The 13,628-nt window shown below is 44.1% G+C and overlaps 5 protein-coding genes across 5 annotated transcripts; 4 read left to right on the top strand and 1 right to left on the bottom strand.

Annotated features, from left to right (window-relative positions):
• Positions 1-472: 472 nt before the first annotated feature.
• BDW47DRAFT_132465 (GWT1-domain-containing protein) lies at positions 473-1,942 on the top strand (the record flags this gene model as incomplete). The annotated part of the gene is made up of 2 exons (XM_024817557.1): positions 473-568; positions 626-1,942. 2 exons carry the CDS (start codon positions 473-475, stop codon positions 1,940-1,942), a joined length of 1,413 nt encoding a protein of 470 aa, XP_024671091.1.
• Positions 1,943-3,302: 1,360 nt separating this feature from the next.
• On the bottom strand, positions 3,303-5,018 carry BDW47DRAFT_132463 (glycosyltransferase family 2 protein; the record flags this gene model as incomplete). The annotated part of the gene is made up of 6 exons (XM_024817556.1): positions 3,303-3,627; positions 3,688-3,872; positions 3,930-4,160; positions 4,210-4,533; positions 4,604-4,845; positions 4,895-5,018. 6 exons carry the CDS (start codon positions 5,016-5,018, stop codon positions 3,357-3,359), a joined length of 1,377 nt encoding a protein of 458 aa, XP_024671090.1. The 3' UTR covers positions 3,303-3,356.
• A 635-nt stretch (positions 5,019-5,653) lies between these two features.
• On the top strand, positions 5,654-7,300 carry BDW47DRAFT_132460 (UDP-glucose/GDP-mannose dehydrogenase family, NAD binding domain-containing protein; the record flags this gene model as incomplete). Its single annotated transcript, XM_024817555.1, has 3 exons — positions 5,654-5,705; positions 5,791-6,188; positions 6,263-7,300. Exons 1-3 carry the CDS (start codon positions 5,666-5,668, stop codon positions 7,298-7,300), a joined length of 1,476 nt encoding a protein of 491 aa, XP_024671089.1. The 5' UTR covers positions 5,654-5,665.
• Positions 7,301-7,490: 190 nt separating this feature from the next.
• Positions 7,491-8,622, top strand: BDW47DRAFT_118355 (uncharacterized protein; the record flags this gene model as incomplete). The annotated part of the gene is made up of 3 exons (XM_024815199.1): positions 7,491-7,529; positions 7,603-7,742; positions 7,812-8,622. The coding sequence occupies 3 exons, from the start codon at positions 7,491-7,493 to the stop codon at positions 8,620-8,622; spliced, it is 990 nt and encodes a 329-aa protein (XP_024671088.1).
• A 3,157-nt stretch (positions 8,623-11,779) lies between these two features.
• On the top strand, positions 11,780-13,206 carry BDW47DRAFT_107787 (uncharacterized protein). Its single transcript, XM_024813078.1, has 5 exons — positions 11,780-11,953; positions 12,015-12,125; positions 12,187-12,572; positions 12,626-12,690; positions 12,741-13,206. Exons 1-5 carry the CDS (start codon positions 11,807-11,809, stop codon positions 12,923-12,925), a joined length of 894 nt encoding a protein of 297 aa, XP_024671087.1. The 5' UTR covers positions 11,780-11,806; the 3' UTR covers positions 12,926-13,206.
• Positions 13,207-13,628: the final 422 nt, after the last annotated feature.

The raw sequence follows: 13,628 nt of genomic DNA, 5'->3' as shown, positions 1-13,628 counted from the left end.
CAATAAAAAATAACTAGTAGGGTTTGATCAGTGGAGCGATGACCTTGGGTAGGATAAAAGGTTTGATGGGTCATTTCCGCCTATGCGCCGCTCGGCTGATTTCAGAATACAGCTTGATGGGTTCTATGATTTATAAATCACGCAAGGGCTTAGATGAATAGATTCAGCTTACAATGATTTTAAACTCTAGCCAGCACCCACATTAAGGCAACTTAACTAAGCAGCCAGAGCCTTTAATGTTGCCACAATTTTCCAACATCACTTTGCATTCCGTCTGACGTGTGAAAAGTGGAAAATGGATAGGATGTGGAGCTGCGCACTGTGTTTAGTAGTTTGACCTGTTCACCCTTCACGTTCTTAAGATGAGTATAAGAATTAGAAGAAAAGTTGGCAAAGGCCATCTAGAAGGTCTAGCTGATCACTTCCCCCCTCTCAGATCTTAACTCGCAGTTTTAGTACTCGCACATCAGCTATGGATATGGATTATAAGTCTCGGAAGGAAGCATTTGTTTCGGGCCTGTCTGGTGGAAATATCATAGAAGTTGGCAATGTCCTTCTAATTCCCTTGGTCAGTATTCCCGATGCGAGTGCACTATCATTTCTTCTCACATGGTTTCGGGCATAGACTGCAATCCTCTTCTGGACTACTATTCATACTCGATTTTCTTCCTTTTCCAGATATCGCCCTGTCAGTGTCACAGTAGAATTCCTGTTGACTGTGGGGATACCACTTTGTGCTTTGACCGTCTGGTATCCATACGTGCCTGCATTAAACATCGGCCTGGTTCTTTGTTCTGCGCTCTTACTTCTCTGCTTGAAGCCATTCATGGGGGGCGGTCATGCCTTTACACCACCGTCAAATAAAAGAGCGGGCCGCCGGCACCAATATCTGTTCATCTCACATCATCGTGGAGCGCTGATGATGTTGGTCTGTCTTGCGATCTTGGCAGTTGATTTCCAAGTGTTCCCACGAAGTCTAGCAAAGACTGAGAACTGGGGTATATCCGTGATGGACTTCTTTGCTGGGAGCTTTGTGTTTTCATCGGGATTCATATCACACAAGTCCACCCGGAACAGAGCAAGGCGGTCTTTTTATCTCACAATATTTGGCCTCCTGCGGCTCGGCGCCCTCAATTTGTTTAATTACCAACAACATACCTCTGAATACGGGGTTCATTGGAATTTATTTTTTACGATCCCCGCCTTGACGGCTATTGTCGGCATATTCGACTGCATGACAGCTGTTATTCCCTTGCCAGACGAAGCACTTGCCATCGCGACCATGGTGGCAAGCGAAATCTGCTTGAGAACCACAAGTCTACAAGAGAACATTCTCAGTCTCGAAAGAGGAACCAGTTTAATTTCTCTCAATCAGGAGGGTCTTTTCTCCACCCTCGGATACGCGGCAATTTACTTAATTGGCCGCGCGGTCGGTTCTCATGTTTTCATGCTGTTGTCATTTCAGAAACGTCCGAATCTTGTCCTCTCCGAATTGGCAACACAGGCTTTTCTATGGGTTGGATGTTTTGTTCTCGCCTCGACAGATGTCGCTGGTTTTGGATGGCAGATTCCAGTTTCCCGCCGGCTCGCGAATGTATCCTATGTCTTCTGGGTGGCAGCGGTTAACAGTACCTGGCTGTTTCTATACTACTTGATTGATTGGGTCCACATAACTACAGGACAATGGTCAGACAAGCAACATGTCAGGAGTGATCAACAACATGCTATGAAGTTTGCGCGGAGTGATATAATTTCTGCATTTAATGAAGGTGGTCTTGCGGTCTTCATAATTGCAAACATTATTACTGGAGTTGTGAATTTGACTGTGAACACCTTGGATATGTCTGGGTCATCAGCAATGACTCTCTTGACTGGTTATGCTATTTTTCTTATTACTGTAACTTTACACTTGCAGTCATCTGAGAGAAAGCTTAGAGTATAGACAAACAAAATATACATATAGTAGGCTAATGCCAAAAGTTACAATTTACAAGGGGTTACTGATTGTATAATAGTTAGTTCTTGCTACAGCTATTCGTGGAATAATTTTGAATAACCATATATAGTTTATTCTATTATCCACATTCCAGGTAGACCTCAAGATGGGGCAGATCAGATCTAACTTTTGGATCCTGTGTGAAGAGTGATGACACTTTAATCCTGTGAAAGTTTTAATTTACAATAATTTATATTCTCTTGAATATACTATATGAAAAATAACCCAGAAGATTATGAATTAATAAGCATGTTCTTGTTATTAATTAACTAGTAATTAGTAGAATAAGAAGAAGTTATTTTTCTATTCTTGATTAAAGGCTATAAAATATAATAGGAAGTAGGGTTAAGCCCTAGCTCATGAACAGGCTGACCACCTCCAGGCGGCGGCTGGCAGAATCAGTAGTGGTAATAATCTAGCTCTATTAATTGTAGTTTATAAGAATTACTATATTCTTTACTTCTAAATTATACTTATTATTTATTATTAATATTATACTTATTAATTCTTATATTATTTTAATATCTATTACCTGACTAGTTTCTATACCTAATATCAAAATTGAATAACTTATTATTAATCTTAATTACTTATTGAATTATTTTACCAAGAGTTCCTGACTAGAGTGTCATCACCAAACCGAAAAATCCTCACCAAACCGCACCGAACCCGCAACAGTTCGGGTTTGGTGACAGGGAGTAGGAACCACAGTTTGGTCCCGACCCCCCTAGAACCCGCACGGAACCGAACCGAATGACACTCTAGGAAGTATAGAGAGCACTAGAGTTACTGCACTATTTTAATTATATGGAAGTTATATAAAAAGCTGCGTGTGCTACCAATCGATTTGAATACAGTCCTATGGTTTGACTAAACCAGGAGATCAATCGCCAAGTGGTACTTTCTATCCACCAAAACCCAGGTATTGTAAAGGGGTGCAGTTCCTGACCTCTTTTGTCGCTATCCGAGTCGCTAGTCCACCAGCGTGTTGTCGTCGGGTTGTTGTCTTACCAGTGGCTCATCTATATATATGATAGCCGACTGCCTATATAAATTTAATCTTATCAAGTATTCTTCTTCTCTTTTTTATCTCACAACTAGGTGTGTTTCTTCTCTTTCTAATAAACACAGTACTAAGTTATAGTAGGGTAGCTTAGACTATTATATCTCGAGTGTCATCACCAAACTGGAAAACCCTCAATGAACCGTACCGAACCCGTGTTCGGGGGGTAGAATGATTTAATCGCACCAAAGTCCAAAAAACTAAGTGCCTAGGTTTAGCCACCAAATTCGCAACAAGTTGGTTCCTACCCGCCCTGAATCCGCACTAAAGCACACCGAATAATACTCTGGTGCTGGTCTAAGACTTGTCAATGACGCAATAACCCTTTGAAGGAACAGCTAGTGCTGTGAACAGGGCCATTGTTTGTAGAATGTGTGCGAATGGTGATAGTACCAGCGACGTGATGGCATGGTAGCAAATAGATATAATGGAGATGTTTGCAACACTGAGATCTTGGAGAACTCCAGCCACAACTAACGCATGAATGGCTGTGGCGTCATTGAATAGCATCCAATACCAATACCAATGTGGCACAGTCACACGAATTCCGAACACTCCGATGAAAGGGCTGTGCTGCTACATCAGTACCTGGGAGAGATGAATTCAAATGTGAAAAGAAAAGACTCACAATATGAAAATCCCAACTCCACCCAATCCCGCTGCTATTAGAGCTAGACGTACAGTCATCCTGTTCAAACTCCAGATCCCCGTATACCACCGACGACGCTGCCTCCAAAAGTCCATCATGCTAACTGGTGGTTGTTCGCGGAACAGCGCGTGCACCCATTCGAATTTGAATCCGTGCTTGGCGGCCTTGAGCTTGTTTAGCTCTATGATTTTGGGTATGTGTGACATAATAGTGCAACTTACATGATAGCCAAACCAATAATCTTCGCAGACATTATCAGTATCCCACTTGATGGTGTTTTCGACTTCTCCATTAATTAACATCCATGATCCATGGATCCAGCCGAGTAATGGGCGACCGAATATCTTAAAAGGGAAGTGGAATCGTCCGTAATCCTCTGCCAGCCGAACAACCTCTGCTGCTGACAGGAATGTGTTCGTCCAATGGTTGACTGACGTGTAATAGATTGTACCCTGGGGCTGTAAGTGGGTTGGAGTTTCAAGCAGCCAAAAGACGACTTACATTTCCGAATTGAGCTGTACCTCGCTCAATGAAATTCAATGACTGTACCATGACATGTTCATCGATCTCAGATTCCTCGTCAAGATGCAGTACCCAGTCCTCTTTCGATAATTTATATTTTTGTCGGAAATGTTCCAATGCACGTGCTTTGTACATAGCCCTTTTGGAGGGTACATGCTTTGGTACCTGGTCTACCTGGATATATGAAGGTAGGTGTTGGCGAAACTCGTCGCCGTTGTCGTTGTCGACGAGTACATGGAATGTGACGGAAGGATGGTTGCGATGACTGAGGACATCCCAGCAGCGTGCAGAGTTAATCGCGGCCTATTGATATGGTAAACTCAATGAAATATCCTCTATTTCTAGGAAAAGGTCGAGAGAGTAGTCATCATACCTGTATGTTGGTTCCCTTCGTGACGAGGCAAACCCTCAAAGTGCCGAGTCGCCTTGTCTTCGGGCCCTTCGAATATTTGAAGGGCTGCATGGGTAGACACAGCCCTAGTGTATTGGCATATGGAGGGATTTGAAGAAAGAAAAACAGAGCAGTAATTGAAGCATGAATAGTTGCTGACCTGGTCCAACCGCCATCCGTTGCTTCGGCATAGTATCCAGTATAACTCACCAAGCTTCTAAGCCCTAATAAACTGGTCAGACAAGAATGATGGGCATGTATGGTATACTATACCAAAGAAAGTTAGTAATAGGGTACAGGGGAACACGATGTAGTTGAATCGAAGGATAGAATAGATGCGATTGGAATGCTTCCATGAAGGGTGCATCGCACTCTGGCCACACTTGTCAACAATCATGTTATCAGACTGTCTCTCGTGTTGGGATGGTACACATGAAGGAATTGACTTAGATTGAACCTGTTTAAACAAGCTAGTTGTGAACTTATCTACTGGTATTCTTCTAGCATCGGACGAGCTGTGGCCACATCACCAATAAAATCTTCTCTGTTGAGCTCACAAACTATAAATAGCGTAAAATGCACATCGCATCAGCCCACAATGCTATCGTCTTTCCTGTCGTTGTAGGTTATGCTGAAGCCGCCTAGCATGGGACATGTCATCTGCGCGAAGAAAACATGGTGGTTAACAATCCATGTAGCAGATGTATCTTTCCGTCGATCATGTACCCTCGCTTTACTGCGGGAAAACTCAGGGGATCCGCTATTGTACAGCTCGGCTGTTGGCACCACCCGTAACCATGGCCTTTTCATATAGATCACATACGAAGAAAGTCATCTGCCAAGTGGAGTACCCGTTCCAGCATTCGGGATCAAACGACCAATTCTGACAATCAGCCCTGGGCGTCGGAACATTTGGTTGTCGGGAGATTATAAAGCTCCCTTAACCACCATTTGGCACTTTTGAACTGCGTATCCAGGGCCTAGTAGTGGTCAATCAACAAATTGCGAAGATTTACCTCCATATACCCGAATAAAAACTCCACAATGATTCAAACTGTTACATGTATTGGGGCGGGATTTGTAGGTAAGGTCAACAATGGAATTTCCTTCATTATCTTCCTGCTGGTCAATACATTATCTAGTCCGTGCCCTGACACTTCTTCTACCAGGGGGCCCACTTGGAACCGTGATCGCGCACAATTGTCCTCATATCCATGTTACGGTCGCTGATATAAACGAATCTCGGATTCAATCTTGGACAGATGGGTCCCCATCCTTTTATGAACCCGGCCTCAATGAGATGCTTGGGACGGTTCAGCGTCGGGAGACGTCAGAGCAAAACCTTGAATTTGTTACTACAGTCGAAGATGCGATCCAACGGGCAGATCTCATCTTTCTCTGCGTCGACACTCCCACCAAGTCCTCTGGAATAGGTGAAGGATGCGCGGCGGACCTATCCAATATTCAGAAAATCGCTCGTACCATCGCCCAGGTTGCTACGGGAGAGAAGATCGTTGTAGAAAAATCTACGGTTCCATGCGGGACGGCCGATGTACTCCAAGAATTGGTGTGAAATACCCTTGTATCCCCCGTTTTTTTGATAGAAAAAATAAAACAAAATCAATTGACACACCTCTTCAGCTGACCACTTGCGGGTCTCCGAACGCACGATTTGAAGTTCTCTCAAATCCCGAGTTTCTTGCAGAAGGAACCGCCATAGAAAACCTGTTGAGGCCTAGTCGTGTCCTTATTGGCTCGCTGCAGACTCCTACTGGGAAGCGAGCAGCAACTCTCCTGGCGGATATGTATGCGACTTGGGTTCCTCGGGAACTGATCTTGCAAATGGATTCATGGTCATCGGAGCTGGCTAAATTAGCTGCGAACGCAATGCTCGCGCAGCGGATTAGCAGTATTAACTCCCTGGGCGCTATCTGCGAAGCTGCGGGTGCTACAGCGGACATTGATTCCGTGTCAGTGGCCTGCGGTTTGGATCCACGTATTGGTCCACACATGTTACGTGGGGGTATTGGCTGGGGGGGAAGCTGCTTCCAGAAGGATATTCTTGATCTCGTCTATATTGCTAGGAGCTTACATCTGCATGACGTGGCCACTTATTGGGAATCTGTGATTACCATGAACAATTCTCAAAAGGATAGATTTCTGCATCGTATCATCGCCTGCATGTACGGAAATATTGCGGGGCGCTCAATTGCAGTCTTGGGTTTTGCATTCAAAGAGAACACATCCGATACAAAGAACTCTCCAGCAATTACCGTGGTTCAAAGATTACTTCAAGAGGGCGCTAAAGTGTCGGTCTATGATCCCCGGGTTGCACCGGACAGGATTGCATCTGCAGTGGGAGAAGAAGTGGACAAAAGAAACCTCCACATCAGTCCATCACCGTATGAGACATGTTTTATGGCAGACGCCATTGTTCTCGTGACCGCATGGGAGGGATTTCGAACACCATCGGACAAGCCTTGTCCTGAAGCGAATAATGGCGCTCCGACTCGGCCGCATGAGAAGTTTGAGTATTTGGATTGGCCGCGCATTGCGCATTCCATGCAGAGCCCCAAATTTGTTTTTGACGGGCGAAACTTTCTGGACGGAACGTTTCTGGCCAATCAAGGCTGTCGACATGTGCGAATGGGCAACTCGACGATCCGGCACCCTAATTGAGATTTGTATCATAGAAAGATTGTACAAGTATTTGACTGTTAGGATAGTACCATGGACGTGCAAGATAGTAAGTAAAAACATGATATGTCATGTTGGACGCAATAATATGAATCTTAAATAGCTGGAACCCCTACTGTCATTTGGGGGTCAACCCTTGAACCTTCTCTTCCTCACTAACCTTATGAGTGACATGGTTTCTTCAACGTGCAAATCGGTCCTTGTGACAGGAGTGTGGCTCTCCAGTGATCTAGAATCCTAATTACCAAAACTTCTACTAACTTATTTACTTCCATCTCTTCTAGGCCGCCGGTTTTCTTGGTTCCAATATGGTGGATCACCTACTCCAGAACGGTTCAATGGTCATCGGAGTAGACAATTACCAGACAGGAGCTCAATCGAACATCCAACACTTGCAAAATAACCCTTGTTTTACAATGATCAAGTGCGTGAAAACCTTGATCAAGACCATGTTTGTCTGACATTACTAAGATCCCCTTTTATCACAATCCAGCCACAATATCCAAATCCCCTTGATCCAACTGCCACCGCTACAAGCCATTTATCATTTGGCTTGTCCCGCTAGCCCCCCTCAGTACCAGAAGGATCCGGTTGATACCTTAGACACAGCGTATCAAGGGACACGAAACCTTCTCTCCCTGGCACAACAGCATAAGTGCCGCATTCTAATTTCAAGCACCTCGGAGGTGTATGGATCACCGACGGTGCACCCCCAGCCAGAGACTTACTGGGGTCACGTCAACCCATTTGGACCCCGCGCCTGCTACGACGAGGGAAAACGCGCAGCAGAATCTCTGGCATGGGCATTCCAACAATCACCGCGCAGCGTTGATGTGCGCATCGCCCGCATATTCAACACTTATGGCCCTCGTCTAGCAGCCAGAGATGGTCGCGTTGTGTCAAACTTCGTGGCAGCCGCTCTCGACAACTCTCCCCTTGTCATCACAGGTGATGGCTCCGCAACACGGTCTTTCCAATTCGTCGATGATTGCATCCGCGGCCTCGTCATGCTTATGGAGGTTGAATTCGCTCCGGGACCGGTCAACATTGGAAACGATGTGGAGGTGACGCTAAACGAGCTGGCAATCATGGTAGGCCGCGTCGCGAAACAAATTACCGGATGTGAGGCACCACCTATTGAGTATCGGTTGACCCCGGCCGACGATCCACCGAAGAGACGGCCTGATGTGGCACTTGCAAAGCGCACGTTGGGATGGGCTCCTATTGTCTCATTGGAAGAGGGGCTGCGAAGAACAATCCAGTGGCAGTTGGCTGAGAGGTCTGCCACCATCCAAAAAGTTTGAAAGAATATTCACCAACAGAATTTTCTATTGAACCCCGATGTGATTCACCGGAATTTTTGTTTCATTCGATTGTTTGTGTATCTACTTAGGATTATTGATACCGGGATAAGTAGAGAATGTCAAGTCTCGACTCATAGACCTGTTACTGTAAGACACCAGCAACCGGGCAAAACGACTCATACATCTGTCTACTTTTCATACCATGTCAAGTTATGTCATGTCATTGAGCAGATATATCCTTACGCCCTAGGGGTCAAGAAGTGTTATCTTTAGGTATTACCCAATCCACCCATCAAGGTATCATAAAATCCAAAGATTGGTCGATCTTGTTTTTTGTGCTAGCTGAATTCTCTATCATAGCGGTCTAGTGAACCCAGCAGAATGGAAAGCAAGGAATAATTATTTGGCTGGGAATAGTGCCAAAAGAAGGACAATAATACATGAAGCGGGACATTTATGCGTGGAGAGATGTAAGATATTGGGATATCTGTTCTCCACAACTAGACTAAAAACACCAATTGGCGAGTGGTAGGGCCTTGCAAGTTGCAACTATTGATGTTCCAGCATCAGACAGATCCACACCAGGCCAATTTGTCAAAACAGATTACAATAATCCGACTTCTTCACCTCTTGCTATTGATACTTATTATGTGAACTAAGTTGATAATATAAATGTCTTCGTAATTCAACTCTCCAGCCGTCCAGGTAAGAGTGGAAATTACGCTCCATATTTTAATCCACCAACCACAATGGTTAGCTCGTAAAATACCAAGCCTATCATATTAGAGATGTCGCATGGAATTTCTTCTCAAACCCTTGCTCACAAGGATGACAGAGAGTCTGATTTGACTTTGGTAGCTGGCGGCTGCTTTTCCGTCTGTTCCAGGTGGATTCGCTCAGTACTCATATTGCCTACCTGTCTTTTGATGTGGCCCGGGCTATTTACTGGTCCAAATACGGAAGATCATCTTTATTCTGGGATTTGTGAAAGATACCTACCGTATCTGCCAGCGATTCCCGCATGTGACAATTCAGGTTGTACCAATTTGGAGCACGTAGCCGAAGGCCATTGATGGATTAGGTTAATTTCCAAGACCAGAGATGGATTCCACGCACTAATTTTGGGATGTCCTGAATAGTGTAACCAAGCCTGTATTACACGTCTAATCAATCTTCAGCGGCTTAGTTCAAGTGGTTTGTTTTGCTTCTATCCAAATGTTTATGATTTAATCAAGCTATTCTATCATGGGCAAAATATAAACAGACAACGCCTGCTTCACCGAAGTCAGTAGGTAAATTCCCAATCGCTCCCAGATCCTAAACAAACGTTTACTCTTACCATGCGGCCTTCCACCCTTTCTGCAATTATTTTATGCAGCATTCTGTCAGGAGTAACAGCGCTCCCAAAAGGCGGTATGATGCATCTTTCCATCGAGCATCATTCATTTCTAGAACTGACACAGTTTATACTAGGTTCAACAAGCGATGATGCCCCAATGTCTCACTGTGTGTCACAATGTGTATACAAGGGACCTGGTTCTTCCGATGATAGTAAAAATCAAAGCGAAGGCCAAGGAGGCGTAAACAATGTTCTTGGAGGAGGATTAACAGATGTTGTGGGTACAGTGACAGATCCTGTGAAGGGCGCTCTTGGTCAGTGAAAAGATAAAAAATTAAAGGTTGCCTGCCATTTAGTCTCATGCAGCAAGGGCCAGGAGGAGTCACTGATATATACACGACCTTGTGTTCCTATTGTCATGTCTATGGATCATGAGTGAGCATTATCAAGCTCCCTAAGTACTCACTTGTGTTTCATATAATTTAATCAATGTCATTACTATGCTGGCTTAGACCTTTAAATGGGGTGAATCTGTTCTGATCTGGATCCAGATCCACCCTAATCTACCTTCAGGGCAGATCAGGATCAAAGAATTAGATCCATAAGATAATTCTATAAGTCTTTAATCTACCCTGGACAGGTGTAAGCAGCGGTTTGGTTTGGTTTTTAGGGGTCGGGACCAAACTGTTGCGGTTTGAGTGGCTAACTCTAGGGACCAAACTGAACGCGGGTTCAGTGCGGTTTTAATGGCGAACATATACATATTCATGTTAGTATTTAAACTACCATGCATGTTTCGTATAAAATTCTCTAATTTATATATACCTCTATATATCATTAAATATAGATAAAATTCATGCATTTCTTATATAGAATATATAAAAATACCACTTAAATACCTAATATAAAGGGGTTAAATTTAGCTCACCCTAGGTTAGCTTCTATTCGGGGAACTGAAACCACTGTGGTTTCTATTCCTAGAGACCGAACCAAACTGCGGTTCCTATTCCCTGTCACCGCACCCGAACCGCTGCGGTTCGGTGCGGATATTTCGGTTTGGTGATGACACTCTAATCCTAACCCCCACCAAAATCGGCTCAGCGCCGCTTACAACTAAACCCGCGTTCAGTTCAGTCCCTAGAGTTGGCCACTAAAACCACAACAGTTTGGTCCCGACCCCTAAAAACCAAACCGAACCGCACAGAATGACACTCTAATCACGGGGGATCATGGGTAATTAGTATTATTAGTAACCATGGTATATTAGTCTTTTTATATCTGGTGGATAATCTTTAGAGTAGAAGTATCCTCACTATGACTCTTCTAGTCTATAGTTCTTATTTAGCCACAACCCTCTCCAAGCTAAAGCCTTCGTATGCCTGCGGGCCTTATTCGGCTCTCGTGGCTCACTGTTAGACAGCAGCCTCAGGCAGCCTGCCCGCCAAGACCTGCGGTTGCTGAGTCATCGAAGACATACCGCATAACAATCACAGCCTTGCTCTTTGTATCTGTTCCGCGTCAATGAGTTCGATCACAACAAAAGGATATCACAGGACTTGGTCCACCTAAAATACTAAATGTATCAACAAGGACTATTAATATAATCAAACGCCTTGAGCGCCCCTCTCATGAGGCATAATCATAAAATTGTTCCTGCTCGCCAAAAGGATTGCTTTCATGTGGCTGGATATCCTTGCGATGTGATTTGTGAGAGGAACATTCCATCATAAGTCAATGACGTCGTTTAATTTTTTCTTACATAACAACTTCACTAAGTTAAGCTTCTTTTAATCTAATATCTTAACGACAGTCTATGCTCTTGGATACATCTGTATTCTTGAAGCTATGGGAGATGGGAGCAGCAACGCTATAATTATCACCACTGCAGTTTTCTTCGGGGTTTCACTAGTCACTGTCTGTCTCCGCTCTTTTGTTCGATTGAAAGTTGTAAAGTCTTTTGGACCCGACGATGCGTTGATGATAGCGGCAGCAGTAAGTATTATTGAAAAAAGTGCATGTGAAGTACTCAATCATCAAACTAAGATGGATGCAGGCTTTTAATATGGCATTCGCTATATGCGGAATCGTGGGCGCCTTGTATGGGATGGGAAAGGCACCGGGGTTTTTAAGTCATAGACCAGACGACGTTCGCCGCGGCTTATTGGTAGGTGTTCGTAACAAGCATTCTTTGAAGTGTAGAGCTTGCTGACTGCTATGGCTGATAGTGTTGGTGGTTAGGACAGATTTTTTATATATTTACTTGCACCATTGCAAGACTATCTATTGCTACTACTCTTCTTCGTCTTGCGGTCAAGCGCATCCATTTGTGGATTTTTTACGGTATTATGGTGCTTTCGACAACAGTGGGTACCATTTTTCTTTTCTTCACAATCCTCCAATGTCTGCCAGTCGCATACTTTTGGAATCGATCAACAATCAAAGGCCGATGTCTTGACATAGACATACTTCTTGGTATTGTTTATATGTATAGTGGGGTGACGGCAGCATGCGATTTCACCCTTGGCTTCCTACCTGTTTCAATGATTTGGGGTCTCCAAATGAATCGTGGAAGGAAATTTGTTGTGTCGGCAATTTTGGGACTTGCTTGCATGTTCGTATGCTCTACTTGCTTTTCTGTTGTGGAGCTTAACTGATAATAGGCAGAGCTAGCTTGGCTGTCATAATCCGCATCCCATTTTTGCATTACGCAGGAAGACCAGACTTTCTTTGTGGGTGTATTCTATTATCCGATTCTGTCATCCGTCTAATTTGTTCGCAGACGAAACAACACAGATTTCCATATGGTCAAACGTAGAAGCCAGTCTAGGCATAGCTGCCGGTAGCCTAATGATGGTTCGGCCGTTGCTTCGGTTTTTAATCGCTTCTTTTCCCATGCTGAGCAGTTGGTCTAGTGGTGAAGAGCTTGGATCGCGTAGGAAACGCCGACTTCCTTCTCATCATTAATCCGCAGTCTCATCCTCTGTGCCGGCCGGCTCTTAGACTCAAGCCCGACCACTCCAGCCATAAGCCTGCATAAGCCTGCATAATTATATTCAAGTGGTTTGCCCTGGGTGCCCTGGATAGAGTGGTGAGCTGCCAATGCCCGAACCATGGGCGCTAGGTGCGCACCACCTTAGACATGCTGCTGTATGTTTTTACTTTTTATTTTATGATTTGTCGGATTTAGCAACCAGGCCATATCGGTTTCAGGGCTCTGATATCTAGGCTATTAAGCAGGCTTGAGGATGAAGATAATACATAGCTCTGCCAAGATTAGCGGTGCTGTTTAACTCAGTAACACTTTAGAGAAAAAACAGGAGCATGTAATCATATAATTTTCTAACACATATAGTAATCTTTCACAGTTAATATTTTCTATCTATTCTTTTAGAAGGTGACAGGATTATTTTATGAGCACGGGCTCTGGTATATAGTCACTTATGTCTGTTAACACTTTGTCAGGCTTCGCATGAGCTCACTGAGAAAGAATAGTGTTTCGGGTCAATTAATCATGTGCAAAGGGCCCGAATCTTCATATTCTCCCTCATGATGTCCGACCTAACCATCGGTGGAAATGAGTCGAGCTAGGGTCACCGGAATCTTGGTCATCGATTGGCCCTTGCAACCTAGTAACCAGAAAGAATATAATGTCTAGTTGGTAGAAAGG

The sequence above is a fragment of the Aspergillus candidus genome (genome assembly GCF_002847045.1).
Source record: "Aspergillus candidus strain CBS 102.13 unplaced genomic scaffold BDW47scaffold_30, whole genome shotgun sequence".
Classification (NCBI taxonomy): Eukaryota; Fungi; Ascomycota; class Eurotiomycetes; order Eurotiales; family Aspergillaceae; genus Aspergillus; species Aspergillus candidus.
This window is presented reverse-complemented; position numbering and strand designations above follow the sequence as displayed.

What these genes read in the sequence shown, in the direction of transcription:
- BDW47DRAFT_107787 (XM_024813078.1), top strand. Translation starts at nt 11,807, where the DNA reads ATGGGAGATGGGAGCAGCAACGCTATAATTATCACCACTGCAGTTTTC. An exon ending in ACGTTCGCCGCGGCTTATTG is followed by an intron (nt 12,126 to 12,186) that starts GTAGGTGTTCGT and finishes TATGGCTGATAG; the next exon opens with TGTTGGTGGTTAGGACAGAT. An exon ending in ATTTTGGGACTTGCTTGCAT is followed by an intron (nt 12,573 to 12,625) that starts GTTCGTATGCTC and finishes GATAATAGGCAG; the next exon opens with AGCTAGCTTGGCTGTCATAA.